This window comes from Siphateles boraxobius, unplaced genomic scaffold (assembly GCF_051911475.1).
Source record: "Siphateles boraxobius isolate OS27281-9 unplaced genomic scaffold, OSU_SipBor_1 13, whole genome shotgun sequence".
Lineage (NCBI taxonomy): Eukaryota > Metazoa > Chordata > Actinopteri > Cypriniformes > Leuciscidae > Siphateles > Siphateles boraxobius.
In genome coordinates this window covers 29,595,375-29,610,652 of record NW_027508733.1, presented here as the reverse complement: position 1 = coordinate 29,610,652, position 15,278 = coordinate 29,595,375, and the positions used below count along the sequence as shown (strand labels likewise).

Genomic DNA, 15,278 nt, shown 5'->3' with positions numbered 1-15,278 from the left:
AAAAACATTAATAATATCTACAGAAACCCATTAGAAAACCCATCAGAAACCCGTCAAAAACCCACTAAGGCCACAGGCCTGACCATAAGACTACATTAAGAATGAAGCTTTTAAATGCCCTATAGAAGACCAAATAAGAGTAACGATCAGTTTTTAATATAATTTACATACATTGCCCCAAGAAAACATTCAGCAGGACTGCGCGTAGAGGAAGCGCACAATCGAAAGCGTGCGTGAGTTTGTGTGGGGGCTTGAGATGACAGATCTAGCGTGCCAATTGTACTCCCCCAGCAAGCTTTCCTTCCCAAATGTTCATGTCTGCTTGCATTGCAACAGTGACATTTATGTGTGAACAAGCCCCCTCTGGTTAAGAATGACTGTAAACAGTTCGGTGGAGGTATCGACTGTTGACATCTCCAGTGTTTTGTGCCATGTTATTCCCTCCTCTGTCTGCATTATTCTCCCTGCGTTACGCTCTTGCTGATATTCTGCACAATCACACATTTTGGAGACACACAAGCGGAGAAACGGTCCCAGCAGTTCCACAAGAGATCTATGTTATCAACATAACAGTACAAACAGCAAAAATAGTTTATATGCTGCAATGACGGCACTGAGACTAAGTTCTCCCAAATTACTTATCAGTAATTTGTGTAACTAGCCTAAACAAACCCAAATTTGGTAAGCATATTTTACCAATAAATGCTCAAGGGAGCCTAGTTTTGTTTCGCTACTTTACAAGTAAGCGTGTTTAAGCATGTTGCTATGCTAGCCACATGCTAACCCCCAAGTCTGTGTTGCGTTACTAGCCTAACCAAAATTGGTAAGCATTTTATAATAATGATCTCTCACGGAAGTAGATTTGGAGCTCATTTTGTTTTGCTAGTTTACAAGTTAACATTTTTAGCATGTTTTCTTGCTAATACCTACTTACCTCCAAGTACTAATATTCTGGTCTTAGTTAGATGTAAGTCTATGTGATTTTATTGCCAACTTTGTTGTCTGTCAGGCGAAAAATCTGGACAGATAGAAAAATAATAGCACACCTCAGCAAGCTGCATAAATTGAGGTATCAGCCTTAGCAAACACTGATAATAACTAACTGCAGTGAGTCTGCAACGTGACAGTTTCGCAAACAAACAAACTTTCCACCACCTACTTTTTCAATAAAAGTTCTCACAGTGCCTCCATCAACACTTCAGAAATCCTGAGCACACTTTTCCTGTCATAGGCACATAACTGCATTTAATGATCTCCTGAACAAAAATGGACACCCTCCTTCTCACCCCGTCTCTTTGACAGCCCACAATCACATCCTTCTATAATATTATAATTGAGCGCAGCCTCTTCATTAAGCAAAGATGAATATTCAATGGCAAATATCCAAAGTGTCCCCAGGCTCAGCGTGAGGCTTGGCCTCAATAGCCGTCTATCCAATACGGATTAAATTAGGGGACATAATAGTTCCCCTATCTGCCTGTTAACTCCTTCCTTTAAACAGAGTTACACATGACAAACAAATCTCAAAAGGGACTAGAAGAGTGCTATTAGCACTATCACGTCTATTAGCACATGCTAAGTGCTCATGTTTTAAACTTTCTATTTCCGAATTTACAGAACTTCCGAACTCTGATCTTAGATATCTATAGAGCAGGATGTTGATTAATCAGCCTGGTCGATACATCACTATGTTATATCAGTAGCCCAAAAAGCAGTTCTGTTTAAGAAGGAGCTGCTCGCATCATTGGGGCAGCCATGTTGGAATCACATGACCAGCTGAATACAACTCACTTTATCTTGGTAATTTCCTAAAATTGGACACGTTTGCTCACAGAATAAATGAATCATGTCCCACTGCAAATGTCACATTTATGCAATGGCATCAATAACTTGTTAGCCTCATAGCATAATTGCCTAAGTCACAATCAATGTTTTTATGCTAGGCAATTATGCTATGAGGCTAACGAACTGTAAACTTTTGTGTGATTCTACATCCACACCACTAGGTGTCAGTGTGAGTTCAAGATGACCACCAGCACAGTTGATGCAACGCTACCAGAAAATGACCTTTAAACCAATTAAAAATTAAAGTTCATGATAAAAACCTGTCTAGCTACATCTTGCAAACGTTTAACAAACGAAAACAGTCAATTATCTTTTATGTTGATAATCGAGCAAAACAAATGCTAGCGCAGTAATTTTATCTTTACACATTGGCTGCACCCGAAATAGGATACTAACTTGAGTAGGTACTTATTTTAAATAAGTACTTACTTTTTGAGCGCTAAAAAAGTATGTTCTATATAGTATGATTATGTGTAGTATGAATAAATCCGGATATACTACATTTGCCATGTTGTCACTGTCATGTGACCTTACCAGTGTCACTTACGTCGATTCACTGCTATTCATAAATCCTCTCCTGTGGCCTCATGGGATAGTAAAGTGTCCATCATATGCACACTTCAGAATCTCACCAGAAGTAGTAGGTCATATGGGTATATTTTGCCAGTACTGTAAATTCAGGCTTCTTTTGTCAAGTAATGTCTTTCGCCTACTATATAGCAAGGAAGTATTCAATATCAGACGCAGCCATTATCTTCCAAACATTGAACAATTATGAGATAAATATCCTAGTAGAAATATCTGACTTTGAATGAAATGCAAGATGAGTGCTGCCATTCCCGAATACCCCAAGGATATAGCATTACGCAACGCCAGTTCAAAATGGGATGTAATTGTGCACATTAGTAAATTATACATCACCTCTAGGCATTAGAGGAAAGTTGGCTCTTTAACCATAAAATTGGGCAGTCTGGCCCTCTTACTGGAGATTATCCATCTTATTATCTCCATTATATCAACAATGTCACCTATGACTTATGTAGAGGAACCAGTGCTGAATAGTGTAGTTACTAAAATGAGGCCGTACTTTAGTAGCATTGTCCTCATAATCAAAATAAGAGGTGGAATTTGTAATATGTGGTGGTAATCATCAACTCAAATATGAAAATTTCCTTTACAACCTCAAAATGTTCTGTTTTCGACACTAATATCATCTGTTCTGGTCCCAAATATGGTATTAAAAGTCAGTGGCGGTGATGGTTAATGTAAAATACCTTTTTAAGCAGAATTAATATGGAACCACTATTGATTCAACATGTTTTCTACAGTAAAAGTAGAGATGGCCTTCATTGATGTGAACTGTGTGGTGCATTAGCAGGCTGTGAGGTTAGCATCACATTCAACATGGCCATTGCATCACAAAGACCCATTCACACAGAGCCAGCGTGAATAGCTGTTTTTTCAATGGCGTGCCAGAATCTCGGGGGGGGGGGGGGGGGGGGGGGGGGATCTTTTGGAGAACATCCATGAGTTTCCACCTTCTGCTGCCTCGCGATCTAAAACTCCCATCCGTTTGACAGATCTGCTTTTCTGGATGACAAATAGTTGCTCTGTTCCTATAGGTTTATAATTCTGTAGCTCTTAAAAATATAGTCATTAAAACTAAAGCAGATGTCGGATGACAGCTCTGACAAATGGGCCGTATCTGAGGTTATATGGCTCCCTGAGGAGAGATTTTAAAGTTCAAACTTGCTCGTATTTACTTTGACTGCTTTGCTGTTCCCTGCAAACAAAAGGCAGCATCAAAGAAGAAGAAAAATGACTGTAAAATGGCATTATGAATATCGCCACATCATATCACACGTGTTATTCTTCAACTAGGGACACTTATGACAACCTAAAATCTAATGTAACTTCTTCAAACCTGATCAACAAGAAGTGTCTTTTGGTATATTGTACAGTGATAGTAGTGTTATTTTAATATTATGTACTGTATATATGCTTACTTATTATTTTAGTTTAAATTTGAGCAATTTTTTATGTGCTTATCCAATTTATTTATTTTTTTAAATAATTGTAGTTTAGTAATTGTAGCACTTCAACTTAATCTTATTTTAATTCAGTTAGTTGCCAAAACAACATTTATTTTCATGCAAGTTTTTTAGCTAAACTAATATTTATATTTCCCCGTTCACAAGGATCCGTGAAAACTACTAAAAATGCTGCATTATTGATGCCAATAGCTAAACCTAACCTTAACCCATGTAGTTACCTTATATTACCCAGTACTTTCTCAGGTAAGTACACCGTAAGTGCACATACCGTAAGATAAAATGCAACCAAAATTTTAAGGATATCCTTTACAGTTTTTTTCCCCCTCAAAAAAAGTATTTTTTCTTTAAAATCATCCTTGGAGACAAAAAAGTTGCCCTAATTAAAGAATCACCCATACGAGTATTCAATTTTGAAGCGCCTAAAAAGGCTTGTTGAAAATAGGAGGAATTTACTCAAACCACTTACCAGCCAACAAATATCATCAAGCAAAGATATAGTAGTGAAGGCTGTCATTTTGTATTGCGACTCACACGAGCACAGGAAGTGAACCAACGGGACTGAGTCTACACAACAATGCATTTTATTAATCTACATTCATCTGACCGACATGACAACTAGATTGTACACGACCAATCAAACACCCACCCTTAATGCTGTTCTCCCTGAAAATGGTGACTCATCAGGCCCTTATGAGAATAATAAGTCAAGTTCCCTGTATTTACTGCAGCAATATTACCCCACTGTATGATTAATTCTTTTGAAGGTATACTAATGACCTCTGCGTTTGAATTTGCTTCTGTTTGTACACGAAGCTTGTGTGATTCTGTCAGGAACAGTAGGGGAGGCAAACTGCACTGGCATTTCACGCATTGACGCGAAGCTTTCGGATAAACGGTGACCACTGCAACATGCTGATAGTGCATTTCAACAATGAAGACGGCGTCCTTTTGTTTTGGAAGCTGAGATGTTGATGATGATGGTGATGTGGATGATGAGTGATAGACTTAAATGTTAGATGTTTTCCACCATATGCACCTGTTGGAAACGCACCGCTCGTAGCGCCCCCTGTCGGTCAGTCGAGCATCTTCAACATCAGCAGTGTGTGTGTGTGTGTGTGTGTGTGTGTGTGTGTGTGTACTACTGTAACATCACCTTAGTATTCAACAGTCGTGCAGACAGATTTACACGAGGAATTCAATACAATTCGTAGTAATACCCTGGTGAAAGTACCAGTATTACATACATAAAAATGGGTTACGAATTTCTCCAAACTCAACATTGCCTTTTTATACATTTTATATGGCATCTAGTTTCATATGACAGCATCAGATGTTATTTGCCTTCTCAAATCATCAAATTATTTGAAAGCCACATAAAATACTTGAAATCAGTCGCTAACTATAGGTTAATGTGTATGTTTACATAAAGAATGATAAATAAACATATTTTCAACTCACCCACTCCGATTTTCTCGTCCTCGGTCGGTGTCCACATGATCCCGGTAAATTAACCAAGATATCAGAAGAGTTTCGGTTAAATGTCATGTAAGATGACACATTAAAGTTCAAGCAGACGCTCAGACGTGTTTATCTCACAGCAGTGCGTTTCATAAAACAAACGACATATTTCACACGTCAGCTCAGGTTTCCCACCCGCGCGCCTGGATCTCCCGTTATGGATGCGACGGCAGCAACATCTGAGGATGGAGACGATCATTTATTTATTTCATTGACTCGGTCAGTCGTGATTTATCGCTGGAATCCGACAAAACAACGCGAGGACAAACTAACCTTGAGGGTTTCTCGAGTCGTGCGCGCGCGTGGTTCTTCTATGCCTAATCGATACGGTTTTCCGTGATTTTCCGGTGTGAACGAGAGACTCTTCATCGCCGGTGCTGCGCCATCTTCATCTCTCCGTCCGTCCGTTCGCCGTCACATGACGCAGATTGTCGCTCTCTAACGGGACACGCGCTTTACAGTAAACGCTCGACAGAGCGCGCGCTGGATTATTATTGACTCATGTTTGAGTTTGTAGGATGGTCGATATTTTAAACACTTTATCAGGCACTTGACGTTAGTTTTCGTGTTACAGGTTCTAGGCACACACTACTAAACCATGTAGGCTACACAGTCTCTCAACTAAAGTAATACAGTTAGGCTAGTCTTCTGTAGAATTATAGCCTAATTAATATGCGATTTCTCAACTGTGTTAGACGATTTCACAATCTCTCTGGCGTTTGATTTTGTTATTTAATTGAATTATTATTGTTTTTACCTCAGTTTTATTCTGAATGACTCACACAGAACGGTTATTTTCAACCGCGCGTGAGTTCGCATGACGTGTTCTGTATGAACGGAAGTTGTAAGGACCACAGAAATGTCAATAACTACAACTACCAACCACTCTTTTGTTTTGAACAATATAGCACGATTTAGGGATGTTGTGCACTCAGCGAGAGACAAAATAGTTGTTTGGGTGTTGAGCGAAAAACTAAACTGGATAAGACTGAATATTTGACCTCACATTTGAGAGGATGGATTAAAGCAGCGGGAGTGACCTAAAATATTTTGGAATACAAATGAAATCACTTAAAACACAATACAAAGTCTTTAAGCATAAATAAATATTTAAGCGCTCTGGGAATTGTATGTAAATTATTATTTAATTAGCCTACCCTGGAAAAGCTATTAAACAAAAAGAGAGAGAGACAAAACTAAAATAGTTGGCTGGAAAGATGGATTTAGCTATAAGATGGTCAGAAGGTTATGGTCTGCTAATCCTGGTTTTAGCTGTGTTTTTTCTTTTCTTTTCTTTCTCAGCAGGGTGTCTGATAAGACCTATGTTATTAAAATGCCATGTCTGAATGTGGGTTAACCAGTGATCGTCAAAACATGTTATAATTCATTAATCTACACTTATCATGGGCATAATTACGTTGCCAGGCCATATTGTCTTATGTTACGGCAATTCTGCCAGGGATGTTTTCGCACCACTCATTTACTATAACAATTTCAGTACCTGTTGATGTATAATAGGTACCAGAGACTGTATAAAAACTGCTCAAGACAGCAGTTATACTCTCGTCTTTAAGCCCCCAGTGGCTATATTAGAAAACAAGCCTCTCGCTTTACTTATTTTGGTGTCGTTTTTCTTCATTTCTCTACAGACTTGCACACTGGATCCAGAAGGGCTCAAACCCAGCAACTATCTTGCGGAAAGGAAACAATGATGAGACTGCAGAGGAATATTATCATGACAAGAGCAGGTGAAGGGGGGAATCAGGCGGGGGTGGGACTCGCTCTCTCTGCCCTTCCCATCTCATTTACTCAAGCTTTCATTTAGCAATGACAGAGTCCATTAGTGTGTGTGTGTGTGTTTAGATTATAGCCACGTTCTCTTTTGCAAGTCTTTTGAGCATCAGGAAAATGAAAGAAAAATGACAGAATAATCAAATTTGTGGTGTTTTTTTTTATAATAGTACTAAATAAAATAAACATTACAGTTAATATTGTTAGTATTACATATCATTATCATCATAAATATTGATAATAAGTTATAAATGCTAACTTAAGGTCACAAAAAGCACAACTCAGATTACCCTGATGTTCTACGAGCCACTCAAAAACCGGTTGTTTTTTCCCCCGAGCCACTGATGCTTAAACTCCATTTCATTGTTTATTTTTAGATGTAAAGGTGATTGTCTGCTAACACCCAGATCCTGCGAGAACTGAATAAACATTCCGGACATGAGGTAACCATGGTGATGCGAACGGCAACCTGCCGCATTTTCCGAGGCGTCTTAATGGTCATTGTGGGTGTTGCGGATTCTCCTGACCCGCTGAGCAAGTCGTCCATGCATTGCCTTAATCAGATTCATAATCTCATCTATCTCATTTGAATATACTATTGCAGTTCCATCACAGCCTTATGTAGTCATGAGAACTTATATTCTTGTGTTTTTGCAATCCAAATGCATTTTATGCGTGTCTATGCAGCAACACGTATCAGCCAAATAAGTCTGTATGCTGTAAGGGCAAAGCATACCAAAATATTCGACTTTAATAGTTTGTATTTTCAGCCTCCAGTGTGATGTATAAAACAGCATATGGAGGGAAGGGGATTTATATTTGTTACTCTTGCTGGCTGTGATTCAAAAGACTTGAGAGAGTCCCTGAAACACGAACAGCACTGAGTCATCGCTATTCAGCTGAGATTTCTCCAGATGAGAGATGTTTTGCTCAATCTGAGAGTTAAAACGATCAAACGCATCCTTCCCTTCGCTGTGTCATGAGGAGCATGTCTGTGGCTGCACAGTGTGTTTATCACTCCGGTGAATCTTTAAAGATTAGATTAGATTTGTTATGAGCATGCAGATTTCAGATTCGAGGGATGTTTAGTCAAAGAGATTTTTGCATGGATTCAAGATGTAATCCAGCAACGCAACAGTCGTTCAGACAAGAGTGCACAAGAATACATGGGTAAATATTCACCAAATGTGAATGAACAATCCTTAGATAAAAGGCTGTTTAAATACATACATTGAGTTGTTCTAAACACAAACGTAGTAAAGAATAACAGGATGAATATTAAAAATGCAGAAAACCTGATAAACGAACCAATAAATGAATACTAGATTGACTGATCTTTCACAATATTACTGTCTTGGACATATTTCAGGTAAATGCCTCTTTCTTGATTTAAGTCTGTACACAAGTTTACAGTGACATCATGTGGTAGAGATATGAATTGCAATGCAAATTTATAAATGGAATTGATTATTAAAATGTTGGACTGACAGATGCAATGTTCACTATTAACAATATAAGCAAACCACACAATACAGTATATTTAAAATAAACTCAATTCTGAGACAATTTTTGCATTATGAAAATATGGAAACTCCACACATGTGTTTGTTTTTCCACTAAACCTCTGAACACACAGCCAGTCAGACATGCACATTGATGGCTTTGGTTTCTTCTGTTCATAAAGATATCATCAGTTGTTTTCATTTTAAGCATGAGTCGTTAAAATGGCATTTTAGCCAAAGCTCAATCTAAAATATGTCACCTGGTTTGGTAGCAATAAATAAATAACTGCAATTTTATATGATTATGTGGTTTTTTGAGGAGCAAATCAAAATTCACGCATCTGCATATTCAAATAAAACACACTAGCGTATTTACACACACTGTATCTTCTATACTTGTTGATTTAAAGCACTAAGAATGATGATGTTCTCAGAGAAGCAGCTCTGACTTCCCCTTTAGTCTGTGTGGTCGAGGTTTGTGTTTCCACTCACAGAACGAGATGCTTGAATGATCATAGCATGGGCGTAGGTTTGGTCTCAGGTTTGGTCTCAGGTTTTGTGGGGACATCATTTTCCTTTTGCAAAAAACAATGTACTGTTATTATGTTTTATATGTGTGATTTTTTTTTAATTTATAATTTCTATATATAATTTCCATTTGCTGCTTTGTATGTAAATATGCAGTGTGGTATGATAGTAACACTTTTTGCTGGTACTGTTTTAAGTGGAGATCTCTCTTATATAAAGTTTTTTTCCCTCTCTCTATCTGCCAAGTTGTAAACCACATGGCAAATGAGCTTTCTTGGGGCTGAAGCCGCTTTTTGACCTCTGCAACTAGTTTAGTTATTCTTGATATTAAATTACACATCACATGAGTGATGTTTTACAGAGATTTGACAAAGCTTGAAGTCAAGAAAACAAAAGTCAATAAATCTAAAGATATTTTTTTGGCATGCATATTAATTGTTTTTAATATTTTTGCTCATATTTAAAAACATCTAACTTTTGCACAGTTTTCTTTTTTGTGGTTAACACAAGCATGGTTTCATGCAAACTGTTCCACTGGTTTGGTCACTTGATGATATACACTTGCATGCATCAAGTGGTTTAAACTTTAACCAAGTGAACGTCATAAAACACCATGATAACAGTTGTGTTCCATTTGTTAACATAAGTTAACTTCACTAAAAAAATAAAAATAAACTTCTAGAGCATTTATTCATTTTATTTACTGGACTGTTCTCAGTGTCTTGTGTCATTTTGCTGCCAGTGAATTAGAGATAAATATTTTTTAAAAAGACAAGAGATTATATATAGGTCAATGGTTGAATTTTGAACAAATAGACCAAAAAAAAAGACAAAAAGAAAGAAACGTGTGGCCAGAGCAAACGTGCCTTTAACTTCCTCTTGACTGTGTTTAAAACCACCCTATTCTTCTGTAAGCTCTGAGGTAAAGTTACATCTCTACAGCCGTGTGAAAGAAACACGTGTTTTAACATCATGAAGATTGTCCAGCTTCACTATTCTGACCTCGTAATATAGTTCCTCTTCTTTAACTAGGCAGACAGATACTCCTTCCACAAGAAAGTTGAATTGAAGCATGGATTTATTAGCACCACCACTTCCAATACAAGTGGAACAGAGTAAAGTACAGAAAAAAGGGAAGAACACGTTTCTATGGAAGCAGATTAGCAGTCTCAAATATATTTCACGCAAAAAACATGATTCACACATGCGTAGACAATTTCACATGCATGAAACCTAATTCACGTACACACACAAAAAAAATTCACGTGCGTGAAAAAAATATATATTCACAAAAAACAATTCACATGCGCAAAATAAAATTATATATTCATAAAATACATTTCACAAATGCAAAACACAATTCGTAGACATACAACTGTGCACAAAAACCTTTGCATGTTTAAAATGTACGAGTGTGTCCTTGAATTTGAATGTGCAAATCGTCATTCATGTACGAATCGCCTTGGATGTATGTGTGTGTGTGTGTGTGTGTGTTTGAGACTTTCCTGGCACCGCTTTACGTAACACAGAGCCGTCGTACTCTTTAGCCTATCAGATTTAAGCGTATCAATCGACCAATCAGTTTCATGTGACGGCGGGCCATACCTGCATTACACCATCAGCGTTCGACCAGTTCATGGCTGAGCAGAGGTAAGTGCAGTTAATAGTTCATTTCTGTGTTAAAAGAAGTTTGAAATCAGTTGAAGCAATAGTTTATGAACTATTAACTGATGTAAGCAAGTGCTGTTGTAATCAGATGTCCCCTATTGTGTCAAAAATGATATTGATGGCGAGATGAAGCTTCATAAAGCATTGAAGCGTTCCATCCTATTGGTTCACTCATGTAACGAAGCTTAACGGTGCTTCATTTGCTCTATTGTGCCATCAAGTGGACAATAAATGTAAAACGTGCAGTGTGATTATAATGACATCGCATGGTTCCATCGCAAAAAAAAGAAGCTTGAATAGATCGCTAACAAACTCGCAAAGTCCCAAGTCCACAAAATGTGAGGGGAAATCCATTGCATTTTGCTGGCCCTTATATTTCAAGTAGACCGCCAAACCGCGAACCACTTCCTGAAGCAGTCACGTGGTACAGGCAGCTCGCGAGGCTTCAAACGTCACCACATACGTCACCGACACAAGTCTCGACCAAGCGGCAACCTCCCTGTCTCCCTCTTGAAACCAACACGGAAGTGAATTAAACTGCAATTCATCGACTGGCCGCTTGAGACTGACTGCAAAAGTGAGCCAAATCTGTATCTCCCCCATGTTAAAATGCCCAACTTTACAGCCGAGAAAATTATGTTTACAGCCTGGTGCCTTAAGTTGTTTTGGTCTTTACAGCTAATTTTGCCCTTCATGACAACTGTGAGGGGGGTGAATTTTTTTATAACTCATCCGTTTAAATTATATTAAGCATTAAATTCCTGCATAATCAAGGGCGTGGCCACTTGAGTGACAGGTGGATTGCCGCTGCTGTTACTAGCCGTTTGTCTGCTCTCTGTTAGCCATCATGTCACCTCAGCTGATTCCAGCTGCTGAACTTGTCATCTCTGCCGTGTTTGTACTCTTTTCGGGATTATTTCATACAGTTTATTACACGCCGCCCTTATACCTTCGCCCACGCCGTTGGATTCCGTCGTTGTCGAGTATCGAGAGAACAACCAGCGCTGTTCTTCAGTTGTTTTCCTCTGTGAACATGCACTCATGGATGTCTGACAATATCGTTGCTTTTTGGAGTTCAGATTTAAAAACGTCTAAGGTATAGAGGCCACACTCGTTCTGCTGTAACTTACCGTTGATCTTACGGAGCAGATAGACTATGTTATAATATGCTTTTAGTGTTCAATAAAAAGTAACGTTACCGTCAGATTAAATCCTGCAGGTGTCAGTGCTTTCTTTTCGTCCCTTAAATGAGCGCGGATTTCTAGTGCATTACTTGAACTTCTTAGGTAATATCTATCAGAATTTAAAATGGACTGAATAAAGCTCTCTACGAACTTGACGTGCATTGCCGCGCTGACTGACATGTATGCGCATTTATCACTGTCACACACACACACACACACACACACTCAGAGCAAATATTGTAAGTTACTGCATGAGAATAATAATGCATCACAATACACGTTAGTCTCATGGTTAGTTATGTCTTTTAACTATTATAGTATTTCCAAGGGCAAAAACATAAACTTTAACTATTGGCTTTAGGTCTACTTCAAGTCAGCTGTCACTTTAGCGCGAGGCCAGTAGCACATTAGCTTAGCCTGAGCAAACTCGATCACGTCGAGCTAGGCGGGCGTAGTTTCAGCATCCAGGCACCTCAACACCACCCACGTCCCGCCTTTTTGCCCATTTTCGCTTATCCGGCAGTGACGCACTGTGACGCGCTTCCAAGATGGCGACGAGTGACTCCGCCCACTTTAGGCTTCAAAAACGCTCTTCAGAAACCTACGGGTGACGACATGGATACTACGTCCATATTTTTTTACAGTCTATGGTCTCGACACAGAAATCATCCCGGATTACTCGACACACGCTTCGAAGCCTCGATACGGGAGGACACTTTGGTCATTGTGTAAATCACCCCCTTCATTGTTCTTTTGAGGTCCTCCCCTCAGGTCGAAGATTTAGAGTCCCTTGTTTTAAGTCCAATAGGACAAAGAACTCCTTTATACCAAGTGCAATTAGGTTGCTAAATTTGCACTATTCTTTGACCTAGATGAGTAGTAGTGTACAAGTTTTTAATTAGTAGTTTGTGTTGTTTAATTGTATGTGTATGTGGTGTGTACCTGTTGTGTTACCTGTATGTTTACCTGGCTGCAAGACAAGTTTCACTTAGGGGACAATAAACTGAAACTGAACTGAACTGACACATCACTAAAAAATGAAGAAGAATGATGCTTTTTTGTTGTATTTTAGCTGCAGGCACAGACAGCTCTCACAGCTACAGCACTCACGCTAATGATTGCAAAACAATCATCTGTGGTCAATACCCACCCTAGCTCTCTTAGCACTGGCCTCATCGAGATTGTTCTGTGATGGTGAATGAATAGACCTATTTTAATGAGCACCCAGTGTTTATTTGCCATTTGTGTATGTTGTTAAATTATTATTAACACTTGTTTCCCTGTATTTTTCAGGATTACTCACCTTTGGTGTGACATCTGGATAGCAGTCACAAACATCTTAACTCATGTTATTTCTTTATTCTCTTTTATACTTTCTTTGTATTAATGTATTAATTGGTAACACTTTACAATAATATTTCATTAGTTAACATGAACTGCACGTAAACAGCCTTTATTATTTTTTGTTAATGTTAATTTCAACATTTACTAATACCTCATTAAAATCTTGTTAACATTAGTTAATGCACTGTAAACTAACAATGAACAGCTGTATTTTTAACTATTGTTAACAAAGATTAACAAACACCGCAAAAAATGTATTGCTCATGGTTAGTTAATACATTAACTAATGTTAACTTAGTTATTGTACCATATTGTAGACTGTTACCAATATATTCAACATGCATTTCCTTATGTTTTGTCATCTCAAGGTTTTTAAATAAGGTTTTTTTATTGTCATTGGAAGGTCTCACAGGACAATATTGTGAAGCATTATTTTTACTTTGCCTAGTAAAATAGGCAAATCTGATTTTATGCTGATAAGACAAAGCTACTTATCATAGAGAGGCAATTAAGATTATGCGACTAAGATAACTCAGTAAACTCTATTCAAATACCATCACCTAATCTCCAACGTCCTCTGTCTGCACCTCTCGTACTATAGGTTTTTACTATTTTAAATATCAGGACAAAATCGTATATGTCCTAACAGAGAGGTCTACTGATGACTGGATTGAACACAATCACTTTTCACTTGATGTATTGCACTTATATTTATATACTTTAAAAGCAAAGTAGACTCTGGAAGAGACGTATATTTCTCTGTACTGAATGTTATGCTTCATACTTAAGACTGTCAGTTCATGATCTTCATATGTAACAGGAACATTAATCATGATCAAGTCATTTTATATATATTTTATTCCCAAAGGATTTCGGAAACTTTCAAATTAATAAAACGGGTACATCAAATTGAACTATGTCTTTGAATCGTTTAATTCTGACAAGAACATTTAATAATGGATGCATAGCAGGGCTGTATTCCTAGAGCGTGTACATATAGTCCGCATGCAGGAGACAAATGGATACAGTATCAATGCATCACTTTAAACCTCTTGTTGAAACAACTGTCAAAATGGATGGCTTGCAGCATGACTGTTTTCAAAGAATTACAGTAGGAATGGTGAGATCACAGTACTGGTTGTCTGCAACTTGATACATCATCTGTCTCGGAAATCTGAAACAATAAAACTACATAATATATGCAGTTTAAAACAAAACATGTCTCCTATATATGCATGTCATTACATACATTATCATCAGTTGAATGTGCGGTGGACAGGACATGAAAATCATCAATACAAAAAATAAATGTTTATGTTCACATGTGGACTAAACAACAGTTCATAAACTATTGCTTCAACTGATCTCTAAGTTCAGTTAACACAGAAATGAACTATTAACTCCACTTACCTCTGCTCCGCCATGAACTGGTCGAAAGCTGATAACATAATGCAGGTATGGCCCGCCCTCACGTGATACTGATCGGTCGTTTGATAAGCTTAAATCTGATTGGCTAAAGAGTATGACTGCTCTGTGTTATGAGTAAAGCGCTGCCAGGAAAGTCTCAAACACACACACACACACACAGACACGATTCGTACGTGAATGACCATTTGCACATTCAAATTCAAGGACACACTCGTACATTTTAAACATTCAAAGGTTTTTGTGCACAGTTGTATATCTACGAATTGTGTTTTGCATTTGTGAAATGTATTTTATGAATATATAATTTTATTTTGCGCATGTGAATTTTTTTGTGTGTACGTGAATTAGGTTTCATGCATGTGAAATTGTCTACGCATGTGTGAATCATGTTTTTTGCGTGAATTATATTTGAGACT

The 15,278-nt window shown here is 37.9% G+C and overlaps 1 protein-coding gene across 17 annotated transcripts in view; it reads right to left on the bottom strand.

Annotated features, from left to right (window-relative positions):
- The window catches only part of dock3 (dedicator of cytokinesis 3), a 205,597-nt gene extending 199,775 nt beyond the window's left edge, over positions 1 to 5,822 (bottom strand). For 16 of the 17 annotated variants that reach the window (XR_013203395.1, XR_013203394.1, XM_077226928.1 and 13 more), the window contains exon 1: positions 5,358 to 5,822. Coding sequence is in view for 15 of the 17 variants with exons in the window: in XM_077226928.1 (XP_077083043.1) it covers positions 5,358 to 5,394 (37 nt within the window). In the remaining 2 variants the exon portion in view is untranslated. The remainder of the gene's footprint in view (positions 1 to 5,357) is intronic. The other variant, XM_077226929.1, reaches the window with a different exon arrangement.
- Between the last annotated feature and the right edge of the window lie 9,456 nt (positions 5,823 to 15,278).